The sequence below is a fragment of the Lissotriton vulgaris genome, chromosome 1_2 (assembly GCF_964263255.1).
Source record: "Lissotriton vulgaris chromosome 1_2, aLisVul1.2, whole genome shotgun sequence".
In the NCBI taxonomy this organism is placed as follows: domain Eukaryota; kingdom Metazoa; phylum Chordata; class Amphibia; order Caudata; family Salamandridae; genus Lissotriton; species Lissotriton vulgaris.
In genome coordinates this window covers 78,409,906-78,422,626 of record NC_141686.1, presented here as the reverse complement: position 1 = coordinate 78,422,626, position 12,721 = coordinate 78,409,906, and the positions used below count along the sequence as shown (strand labels likewise).

The following is a 12,721-nucleotide window of genomic DNA, read 5'->3' as shown; positions in this document are numbered from 1 at the left end:
ACCTCCTGAAGCGGAAGCTTGTACGTTACCTCCCTGTGGAGTCTGTATCTGAGCTTGAACTTGTCGTTTAGGTGGATCAGGTAAACGTGGTTTCGGCAGGTCTGTTTTGAGTACGGGAAGTGGCGGGGCTGGCGGAACAGGAGAAGTCTGTTGTGGTACCGGCGGAACATGACCTGGGGGCGGAGTGCCACCCCCGTCCCTGTCAGTAGGCAGGGCACGAACAGGCAGATTGGTGTAAGCTGGTGCTACATCTTCTAGGTAGGAATTTAGGAATATGTCTTTAGTAGTCTTGTGCATTACTTTAGTTGGAACTAATGGTGACGGTAAATTTTTCGGTATTTCTGAAATGGCGTCAGGTGTACCCTCGGCCAAAAGATACATGTTGTTCACTTGGCTATTTCGGATGCGATCTATTTGTTCTGATTTTACTCGTATTCCTTCGATAACTAATTCATTTTCCTGGGCCTTTTCTGATTCTCTAAGTCTGTCTTCTCTACGAAGTGCTCTTTCAGCACGTTTATGTGATTCCTTACGCCAAAATTCTATGGCGTCTTTCTGAGATTGTCTGGCTTTCCTTTTCCGTAATGCTTCTTCTACCTTTATGATGCACTCGGCATCCCATGTTCCGTTAACTGGCCATCGGTATCTTTCCTCTAGGTGCTTTGTATACTCGGTCCATAATTCGAGATACAGGATGGCGTCTATGCCATGCTTATTATACATAAAATTGCCTGGAGTGTCCCTAGGGGGGATAGGGATTTCTTCCTCTAACATCCCTTTCCTAGTTCCTATCTGCTTTAACTTGTTGAAAAACGGCATTGTGCCCACTTGATACTGAAATGCTCGATCCTGGATACTTAATTCGGGATTTTAACTAGTTATACAAGAAAACACAATAATGCACAAAAAACAGTCACATTCATACCACGACATTAATCACAAAAACATTAAAAACATAGATGACTACCCCACTATACTAGATGTACTGCTCAACAGTACAGATACACTGTGGTAACAGTGCAGGAATTCAGAAATTCGGAATACTAGATATACTGCTAAACAGTACAGATACACTGCCTAAAAACAGTGCAGACCGGACTTGCGTACCCAAACCCGTCTAGATACGACCCAGCAATGGTACTCACCGGGAAGCACGGAAACAGAAGGCCTCGGAAAACTCGACTGGACTCGACTCGATACTTCGGAAAACTTCGGAAAACTTCGGAAAACTTCGGGAATTTTCGGAAAACTTCGGAAAACTGGTGGGCCTCTTGACACCTCGGACCTTGCTTCCTTCGGCTAGGCTCTGGTCGGGATCCTCCGCACTCCTCACCGCCTCGTCTGGGCACTGATCGCAGTCTTCGTCACCTCCGTGGGTCAGAGGGAGATGCAGGAAATCCTGCCAGTACGCGTATGTTCCTTCTAACTGATGGCAGGGGACAGAGCTTGCAATGCGCCAACCGGCGCGTGAGGTGGGGGAGGGGTCCCTGTTCGGGCGCCAAAATGACGTAAATAATTAATTTACTCTTAATTTCTATGCAGGTAAGTACTTAATCAATAATAACTCAGATCGGGTGAAAAAAGACAGAGTCCGTGGTGTTAGAGTTCTAAGGGTTTTATTCCTTAAAAAGGAATGGTCATGGCCAAGATATCATGTTCTGACCACCACACAGGGTGTCAGAAGGGATAGAGCGCGCTAACATTTTATTAACAGTACATAGCTTATATACTTATTTCATTCCATAAGTAACAGTGCAAGAGGCGTAACAGCTGAGAGAAGACAAGATAACAATATACACGTGGTACAAGTGCGTAATCAAGAGGCGTGAACTAGAGGTGTGTGCTAGAAACGTCACAGGTAGGTGTCACGAATGGGTGGCACTAACAGAAAATGTGGCAATGTCAGCAGAAATCGGAAGCTTGGATGCGCGCGCAGCTGCATGACGCATGATTGGAGGGGTGCAGGGGACTTGACATTTACACTGACGGAAAGAGACAGAAGTCTGGCATGTCAGATCAACTTGTGCTTCTATCATATCTGATATCTGATGTTTAGGAACTAAGCTATCTGGGCAGAAAGGTCTCTAGAGCAGAAGCTGTTCTATACTAACTGTGAGTGCGTGTATAAGCGCCTGAGTGTCTGTATGAAAAGCGTGGGGGCATGGGGCCTTCCATGGAAGCATGGCAACAGAAGCTATGAATTACTTGCATAGAGACAGGTCGGCCCTTTAGCCCTGTAACTGAGGAAGGATGTTTACTGAAGCTAGCAGGCTGGAATGTATTTTCGGGGAGGGAAACAGATAACTCGAAGGTTATAGTCAATCTTGGCAGGCAGCAGGCTGAGCCGAGCACGGAGGGCCGCGCTAGAAGTAAGTCAGAGTTCACGGGTACGGGGGCTGCCTGGGCAGAGGTTCTCGGAGTCAGAAGCCAGAAAAGAGGCTCGGTGGCAGAGATTCAGGGCCTACTTCAGCCAGGGCTGAAAAACGTAGGAGTATACTTCAAAAAGACGTTGGCATAGCATACTTAGGAACGGACCATTCAACCCATTCATGGTGGGTCTGAAAGAGGACATGTTAACGTTGGACGCAAATGTATTTACGTCTTCATAGCTGGTACAGGAGGGAAGTTACATGCACTTTAACTCGTACATGGAGTCGGTGGGGTACTCGCTAGGGAACACAACTTGACCATAAAATTTATATTACCTCACTGGGATGGCCTGAAATCGGACAGTTTCCACCTCCCATGTGGTGTCCCACAGGGGTTCGCCCCTTCCCCGACAATGTTCAGCCTCTACGTCACCCCACTGGCTAATCTTATCAGAAGGCATGGTTTTGCCCTGGTCTCTTACGCTGATGATTCACAACTTGTCATCTCTTTTACCAATCAGCCTGAGACCACAGCAGCCAGGTTCCATGCCTGTCTCACTGAGATTATGACCTAGATGAATCACAGCTTCCTGAAAATAAACACAGACAAGACATAGGTGATGGAATTCGGCCAGGGCCAGCCCCTGTGGAACAAGATCTGGTGGCCAATCGAGGCCATAGAACGCCCCCGCCGGGTAAATATGGTCAAGAACTTAGGGATCATCTTTGATGACAAATTTAATTTTGGTTCCCAGGGAAACAGCCTCACTTCATCCTGCTTTTTTCTATTAAAAACTTTGAGAAAAAACTTTCCATACATCTCTCAAAAGTTGCAGAAGACGGTGATGGTAGCACTCTTCTTATCCAAGCTAGATTACTGCAATGCCCTATTTTTGGGCATTGACAAATTCCAATTGAGAAAATAGCAGTCATTACAAAATGCTGCAGCGAGACTACTCCTGGGCATACCCTGAGGACAGTCAACCTCTGCAGGAATCAAATCACTCCACTGGCTTCCGATCAAACAGCGTGTGGAATTCAAGTCTCTCAGCCTTGTGCACAAGGCAATATATGGCAGTGGTGCTGAGGACATTCAAAAACTGTTCCCACCAGACATTCCCCCACGCGCTCTTAGATCTGCCAGCCTGGGTCTCATTAAGACCGTAAAGACCAGACGGGCAAGATTTCAGGGCAGGGCGATATCACAATGTGCGGCAAAGCTTTGGAACAAACTGCCACTGTCCATGAAGCTTCAATCTATCTCGCAGCTCTTCAGGAAGAACCTGAAAACATGTTTTTTGCTTCCGCATAGGCTCCTGTCAACACAGTGCACTTTTCCTGTCCACACACCTCAGTGTCAAGACGCCACAGCAACCGAGCGCAGTACAAATACATAAACAAACATCCCCTGTCAGTGCTGCGCCACATTTGACAATCTACAGCCCTCTTTCATTTTTTCTTTCTGTTCACATTCACTAGAGCGGTGCTCCATTTGTACCTGAGCTGTTGCCGGGTGAGGTGGAGAGTCCATTCCCCAGATTATGGGTGAGTGTTTATAACTTGGGTGAAGTCCAGGATTTGTGCACCTGGTTCAATGAGTTGATTGCTGTTACAACCACTGACCATAAATGATTGGCATATAAATGAACATCACGAGAGTATCTCTGTGCATTTGCAGCTATCGTCACTAACTGTGTGTATTTTGTATTTACATGTGTGTTTGTCTTTTGTTGACCGAATGGATCATTTCAACCGGTGTTCTCAGGTGATATGATTTTTTATACACACTTTGCACTTTAAATTAGCAGTAGCACTCTATCAACAACAAGGTCCTGATGAAGAAGACTGGTATCTTTTGAGCCAAAGAAACTGCAGAAACATGTCGACCTAGATAAGACCTAAGTAGTTGTTTGTTAATACTACTTGCACTGTTTTTTAACCTTGGGTGTGGGTAGGACCCTAATAAACTCTTTTTCCACTCCCACAACCCAATATTAACTAATTTGTTCACTATCACATGCTACAGCGAGCACTTATTGCACTGCTTACCTATATATTTTCTTGTGCCCCCTGATACCACCACATAGTTTATACTCATACATCCTGTATTCCTTCACATTTGATTAGGCCACAATCTACCTAATCCTAAGTGGTTCTTTCCACTTCCTTCGGGTGAAGGATCCCAAGTGATGTAGGGCGGTACAGGACGGGTATCTGATGGGAACATATTTTTCACCAAGAATACCTTGGATTCAGGGATTGTGTTCTTTCAATACACACACAGTCATTTAGATAGCTGCACAATTTTCTTGTTGACCCATTGTTACACTTTGTTTTTTCAATCTACAGCCCAACCCATGGAAGAGTGCCACTAGATGGAGGACCCCAACGTAAAGACCTGACACATGCCTTACCACCTTCACATCACGCCCACTTTTTCTGCAACCCACAATGTTCACTCTTCTTCCGTTCCCTCCAACCCCCATTCTTATAGCTTTGTGAGATGGCTCGTGTTAGAATTACTGATATATACATTTGCTATCTGATCTCATTTTTTTGCCTGTTATGTTAATATTTGAATTAAACACTGAAAATGACTAAAAGATAATTCCCCAACAATACAAATGTGACACTCAAGTTATCCAGAGTTCTGCATTGATGCACTATCTTATATTATCTGGACATCTGGTATTAGTCCATGGGTAGAGCAGTAACTAATCACTTAGTGGATAGCTACCGTACAGTCATGTGTTCTAGTGGAAAACAAAGACAAATTCTCCCAGGTGAAAATGTAAGTTTTTGGCAGGACACATGTTACAGCCACATGTTGCAGAAATATTAATAGGAAGTTTCTTTTACTGGGTTCAAAGTACAAAGCAATTACTAATTAAAGCAATTCCTGATAACACTAATCCACAAACTTTGAATATGGAAAATAAAAAAGCAGAGCCATTCGACATGCCTACAATTTCACGCCCTTTCAAATGCCAGTTTGCAATAACAATTTTCCATGCAAAACTGTGTGGAGACTGTCCAAAAGTCAAATATATATTAAAAATGCAAAGAAGATATCTAAATTTCCTTCAAACTGTTCACTGTGTTAATGTACAATACATTACTGTGTTTTATTTGATAAGGAAACTAAAACGTTACCATAAAAGAGATCTGAAACATCTAAAGCACTGTCTTTTATGCTCCAGATCATTTTGGCAAATAAGTATTTTTAAGAGCTTTTAAACATAAGCACGTAAACAAAAACAGAAGTATTAGAGGTCACATTTGCAAATGCCTACCACTGCAGACACAGCTTTCATAAGGAGAAGTACAATATCACCAGATTGACATTATGGAAATACTGAATCGATTAATTGGACTTATGTGCTTCTGCCTAACTGATCGAAGTATTGAGTATGATTGAGCATTTTCTAGGCCCTCTTTCCTTACCATATATCTTCCTCTGACGGACCTTTCTTATAAGCACCGAGGGATGAGAGAGTTAGTATGTCATCTGTTAATATCAATTAATAGTGTAACCCATTTGGCTAAACAGTAAGGACCAGGAATCGGTAACTATAGTTAAGGTTTATTACAGACATACGATCTAATTCAGGTAGATGGCTCTTAACACCATGCTACAAAGGTACAGAATAATAACCGTTAAGTCCAACCTTTGAATGAAATTGAGGTGGACCAGTATTAGGCAGGCAAGCAGTTCAGTCACAGCAATACAAAAGAGCAATATAAGGATTTGATGCTAGTCTACATTTCTCTCTTCTATACATTGAGAAATCTAAATCTCTTAAATTAGAGTCCAAGCTAAGTGGATCGTTCTGTACCCTAAAGAATCTCGAAATCAGGGAATTTCCTTAAGGGAAATTGGAACAAGGCAAAGAAAATTAAAAAGGAAGGTGTCAGCATTTGAGAAGCTCGGTCAAGAGTCTTCAATGGGTCAGAGAATAAGCGTTAGCCTAAGCCACACTTAGGAAAGAATCAAAGGTAAGCATAGAGGTCTGAACCTCTCAAGGTCCATAGGAAGTGGGAAATCGGGAGAGAAGTCTGCAAGAAGTCCACACAAGAGAGTCTGAAAGATGTTTGGAAGAGTTCTGAACTCAGACTGTGTGAACACTAAGTTATAATACACAAGAGTCTGGTCAGGACAAGTCAAAGCATTTACTCAGTTGTGAACATTTAACCCCTTAAGTACTCCCGTCGGCCGTTGGCCGTCTCGAGCACTACCTGGCTGGTGCTGCGAACAGCCAACGCGGCCCCGCCCGTTTCTTCGAACGTTCTGCACTGGCGCGGAACGTTCGAAGCAGCTATGAGGTTAATATGCTAGTGCACATTTAAAAACAAATGAATATTAGTTTTAGTGCATTAAATTCACATTACATAAAACATAAAATAAATCTTTAGAATAATCATGTGTAAATATGGCTAGGAACTACATTTAAATGAAATATCGAGGTATACATTAGTGCAGACATTACATAAACTCTTTTATAGTTTTAAGTGAAATCACATTTTGCAAATATGAGGATGGTTTATATTTAGTTTGCTGATGAATAAATGTAATTCAAAGTATTAAAGCACATATTATGAAAGTCAAATGTCATCTTTATAGTAAGTACAAGATCGACCAATTAAGGACGGTTTATTTTATGAAGACTTCAAATAATATATCAATACGCTGTGTTAAAAATGCACAATACGAGTATCCTCTAATCCTACAGTGAATACACTCTTTAACAATGATGTTAAGTGTCTCACATTAATCGTTAAACCACATAAGAAACATGTGCTAATTGCACGTTTATGTCATGTCTCTGTTAAGTATCTGTGACGTATTAAGAGTGGGCAATTTTGCACTACACCAAATACATGCTACAAGACCACAATTGGTGTGGTAGTTGGATGACGACATCTAGTGGAGGCCCCTAGAAATAGGTTGGGGTTAAAACGTCGATAATATTCCCAATCGGTTGACACCAGTAATGTAAACATATGTGTGGCCAAACTTTTCGAGCCATTTTTGCTTTTGGTTAAACTCTAAATATATATACAACCACTGGGAACACAAAGTGTCTATGTTTTGGAATAACTTGTCTGTTGAACCACTTTTTGTACCCTGTGTTTTATGCACTATTGACTCGTATTATCAGCCTACATTAACCACCGCCTGAACTTCCACCAACCATTGAGAAGACTACGCTCTGCCTCCCGATCACTTGCCCTTACACCCTGCATCCACGGAAGCAGAAGTGGAGGGCGCTCCTTCTCCCACATTGCAACAAAGACCTGGAACTGCCTCACCGCGCAACTCCAGAGCCTCACCTCACTTTCGGAATTCCAAAGGGCCCTCATGACCTGGATGTTCATATGAGTCTCCTGGGACCTGCAAGCGCCTTGATACTAAAATAGGTTGATTATTCACTTTATAAATCCTTATTGATTGATTGATTGATTCACACTGTCACACCTTGAGCTATAAGTACATGAATATAATACATGCATAAATAAAACCTTCTTGGTCCAGCTGTTTCATTGATTTACCACTGTTCCCAAATCACAGACATAGTAATCCCTCAACAGTGTACACAAAATACTGTTGTTGATCAATTAAGTTGTATATCTTTGAATGGTTTTGACAACTGTGGAGAAACTTCTAAATTGCTGCATGAGGTTTCGTCACATAAATGAGTCCCATGTGACCTTGTGCATTTCTTGATATACAAGTTTGCAAATAAGCACACTTCCATATTTTTGATCCCCGACTGCTTCCATGCATCTACTTATGGAGGTTGTTCAAAAGTGGCATCACCAAAGCACCACTGTTCTTGCCTCGCAATCACTCTACTGATTGCCACTTAAACAGGACCAAACATTACACCCCCTACAAACACAGAGACATAGCAGCATGATCTCAGCTGTACTAGCTGAATCTGGAGACTTCCTACGTGCCTCAAATGTCATTTATTTACAGATCTTATTGAGCACTTAATGTTACCCTTCAGCACCTCAAAGTGCTTTGCACCGAGCAGAAAAAAAGACAGTCACCTCACTGGGAATGGACGGTCCATGGTGATAAGTGTTCGGCATATCAATAACAGTTCCACAGTTTGCTCATGTAAATTAATGTTTGTTGGTAGCTTATGTCCAGATTAATCTCAAAGTGCAACTTAAAATGCAAATCAGCTCCACTACGTAAAGATATAAATAGCTATTCTATCTGGGATACAGTGGGGATTTACCCTTTGGAGAGATATCCGACACTGGCGACCAACAACGGCAACTGCTTAATGCCAAAAAAATGTCAAGCAAATGACTGACTTACATTCCAGTTTTTATCCCGAGAGACGAGTTGATGAGTCAATTTCCTTCTCATTCTGACTGAATTCCCCTCCACCCACTTTCTCCCTCTACACATACAAGTACTATTTAACAAGGTTAGTCTCGACAAATCCATACTGAGAAAATGTTATACTGGGTTTGGTTGCCACAATCCTCGTTCAACCTTTATTCCACCAAAAGATACACTTGTGGCATTGGGTTGGGTTAGTATTTATGTAACACTTTCCATACCCCTTGCGTGGCCAAGCGTGATTTGCTGTATGATCTGGTTACATTATGCTCTCTTAATAAGGGACGCATTTTACACAAATCATGTTGACTGCAGCTAATGATGGTGAGTGAGATCAAAATTAGCAAAAGAGTTTCCTGAAAAAGGACCTTGCACTATTGTTTCAGATATTATATGTCCTTCAACGAGTTTGGAAAGTTGTTCAATCCTAAGGTTAGAGCACTTACAGAGAGAAAAAAGAAACCCAGAGGAGATATCAGTCTTCTATTTGTAGCAGTGACATTCAACTGCAGCTAGAGGCCATAAGATTTAGTATGAGGAACCTCCAGTGCTTTGAGATGTTGCGTCACACATGTGCATGCCATGTACGTTTCTTAACACACTTACTCTATTGGTGGCAATTTAAAGGCTAGTAGAAAGTGAAGTTATGTCAAAATCCTGGTATTTTTGCAACATACCTGGTTCTTCTCGATTGGCTTCAATTTCCCCACTCCGTCTTTCAGGACGATCCATTTTCATGTATTTATAAAACCCAAACCTAGCAAAGTAAAACAGAATCTTGGGTTTGAAGTTGACCAAGACAGGCAAAGCAAGTTGATGTTAGCAAGAACCTAAGCCTGACAACACAGTCTCATCATGAAGCTTGAGAAGTCAGACATGCTGCAGTCCAGGAAGGCCTGGTTGGACCAAGAGTAATTTAAAAGTGGCCTCCACAAAAAGTCATGGGTAGGCAACATGTAGAAGAGATAATATTATTATCTTTCCAGGATAATAAAGAAAGAAAAGTGACATCAAAGGGACAGTACTGGAAGACGCATTAATTATTAAAGCAGAAGATCATTCACCCAACCTTTAAGAAAAGAACTTCATTCCATGTCAAATAAATGATGAGCTTCCATGCTAGACTGGCCATTGTTGGATCCATTGTCAATAATTCAAACTTTTCAATGAATTCAATCACGTTTCACTGCATTAGTGGAGACTTACTGGAACTTGTGTTGGCTTCGGGGGATTACGAATAACTCAGTGGAAATTTAAAAGTACGGCCAGATTGCGGGCTAATCCCTCTGTACTTCATCTTCTCCAAGCGTAGGTCACCTGAATAATTTCCCTTACTCTTTGATTTCTGGCAGAAGTAGCAGTAGTAAAGCTTTGAAATTATCCGGGCTCAACTGATGCATCTGTACAAGCGTTTGCATCTACAGTTTGGAGGTGAAAGATTAAAAACCACAAGTGCTTTAAAAGAGAGGCAATGTAGCTTAGTGAAGTGTTTCCCAAACTATGTGTTGTGACCCCCTGGTGAGTCGGGAGACGATTTGTTGTGGGTCCCGGAAGTTCAAGCAATCAAAAAAATGTCTTACATTTTGTATTTTTCTCATCACATTTGTTGTGCTTCAATGGCAGATATCAAATTGCTGCTTATTTATTTTATTTTTTTACATGGGGTTTGGTGTTTACAAAATCCTCTCACTTTGCAGTCAGTGAAAGAAAAGTAAAGTGTATAATTTTATAATACAGGGAGTGTGATAGGATCAAAACAAATCAAGACACTTTGCTTCACTGAAACCCAATTTCCGGACATTATCATTTGTGTGCAATATAGTTTTATCAGTGAAACTGTATGTCAGTGCAAATTTAGTGGCCATTTCAATGGAAAGTGTGCTGTCTGTAAATGACAGTGCTCTATCACTCAATGCTTTAGTTACATTAAAAACATTGCCTGCCTCATGTCCGTTAAAGCTAGGTTTATCACAAAAGTGTGTTGTTCCTAAAATTGGGTTGTAGTTCTAGAAAGTCTGTGAAGCACTGGCCTAGTGGCTGGAGCTGCTGACTTTGGGACTTGAGGAGTTAGGCTGACTTCACATTCTGTAATTCTGAGAAAATCCAATTCCAATTCCAAAAATTCTTTATTTCGGTCGTATAGACCATAAAAGATGCAGTGCAACATACAGACATTAAAATACATTATTAATAAAATACATTTAAATAAAATCCACTCTCCCAGCGAGGGGTAATTTAGAATTACATAAAACAAAGTTCAGGGGGCTTCAGTGAATCTTTTCTTTCTGATCAACCATATGGCCATAAGAAATTTTGAAACAGCGAACACAATGTGACGCAGGGTGCTGGTTTTCAAAATCCTGTATGCCTGTGCATACTCTCTGAACCCCAAGTTCTTACATAGCGGCGCTATCCAGTATTTTCTGGGCCTTTGGAATGCAGGGCACACAAACAAGATGTGAGGGTCATCTTCCACATGGTTGTTACAGCAGGGACATAATTTATTGCCCCCATTTGTCCACTTATACGTGTATGAGTTAATAGGGAGTGTGCCAAGCCTCCATTGAACGTACAGTTTCCTTGCCAGGATGGGAAAGATAAAATCCATAAAAGGTTCGAAAACATATGAATTTTTGGATTCTAAAAAACGCAAAGTTAAGGTGCCGCTATTTTGAGCGTCCATCAGGTGAGCAAGGGACCTGGCTTTATAGATTTGTGCCAGGGCTTTGCGCGAGATTGATAGGCAACCACGCGCAGGGTCCTCCCACAGGTCACGGAGATTGATGGCAGACAGTTCATTTTCCACAAAGTTGAGCCAGGGGATTTTGCCACTGCGGTTAAGACTCATGACGTGGGTAAGATCCTCCCTATAATGATGGAGTTCGTCCGTAGACCAGAGCCTGTGCCAGAACTTCACTGGTTTTGACACAAGCTCCTCAGCAATAGGGGGGAGACCCATGTCCATTCTCAGCGGCTGGAGTGGCGTGGAGCTTGGAAGGGCTAGAAGGCGCCGTAGAAAACTGTTTTCAACCATTGATAAGTCCTTCACCGCTTTATGCCCCCATAGTTCGCTGCCATACATGGCCGCAGCCTTGGCCTGGGTCTTGTAAGTTTCGAGGGCCGGGCTTATAGGCTTGAAGGAAGAAGAATTAGCCACTTTCAGGATTGCACCCGACAGTTGGGACAATTTGGCCCTAGATCGTACTATCTGGCGGTCCCATGACAGATTTTCCTGCAATGTTACCCCCAGATATACGAAGGTAGACACCCTCTCAAGGGTGGCGGTCCCCAAGGTGGGATTGGGCCTGGTTTTGGATGGGGGGTTGAAGATCATAAACTTGGTCTTCTCTGTGTTCACTTCCAGCCCATGCTGGTGACAGAAAAGACCAAATCCATCCAAGATCCTCTGAATCCCCATGGGGGATTTTGAAAGGAGGAGGGTATCGTCGGCAAACATAATTGCCGGTACCCTCCTACCTGCCAAACAAGGGGCATCGTTATCCTTAACGCTTTCCAGGTGTGAGATGACGTTATTGATGAATAAACAAAACAGGGTCGGAGCCAGGACACAACCCTGCCTCACACCTCGACGGACTGGAAACCTGGATGAAAGTTTGCCATCCCTCCCACACCTGACTTGTGCATAGTTGTTTTCATGCAGCCTGGCTAGAATGTTAAGTAACTGGGGGGGATTCCTAGCTTTTCCAACACCTCCCACAGTTTCCTGCGCGGGACTAGGTCAAAGGCTGACCTCAGATCCACGAAGACCATGTACAATCTCCCCCCCTCGATCCTTACCGTCTTCCAGTAAAGGAGAACGAGGCGGAAGATCTGGTCCATGGTCGACGTGTTTTTCCTGAAGCCAGCCTGCAGGGGACTCATGATGTCTTTTTCCTCCACCCAGTCCAACAGATGGTTCAGAATGAGGCGCGCAAAAAGCTTTTGGGGGACATCAATCAGGCTAATAGGCCTATAGTTTGCCGGGCTCAGAGGG

General features: G+C 42.7%; 1 protein-coding gene across 1 annotated transcript in view; it reads right to left on the bottom strand.

Annotated features, from left to right (window-relative positions):
* B4GALNT3 (beta-1,4-N-acetyl-galactosaminyltransferase 3) overlaps window positions 1–12,721 on the bottom strand; it is a 919,815-nt gene that overhangs the window by 125,678 nt on the left and 781,416 nt on the right. Inside the window, exon 13 of the mRNA XM_086952836.1 lies at window positions 9,405–9,484. Coding sequence (XP_086808962.1) covers window positions 9,405–9,484 — 80 coding nt within the window. The remainder of the gene's footprint in view (window positions 1–9,404; window positions 9,485–12,721) is intronic.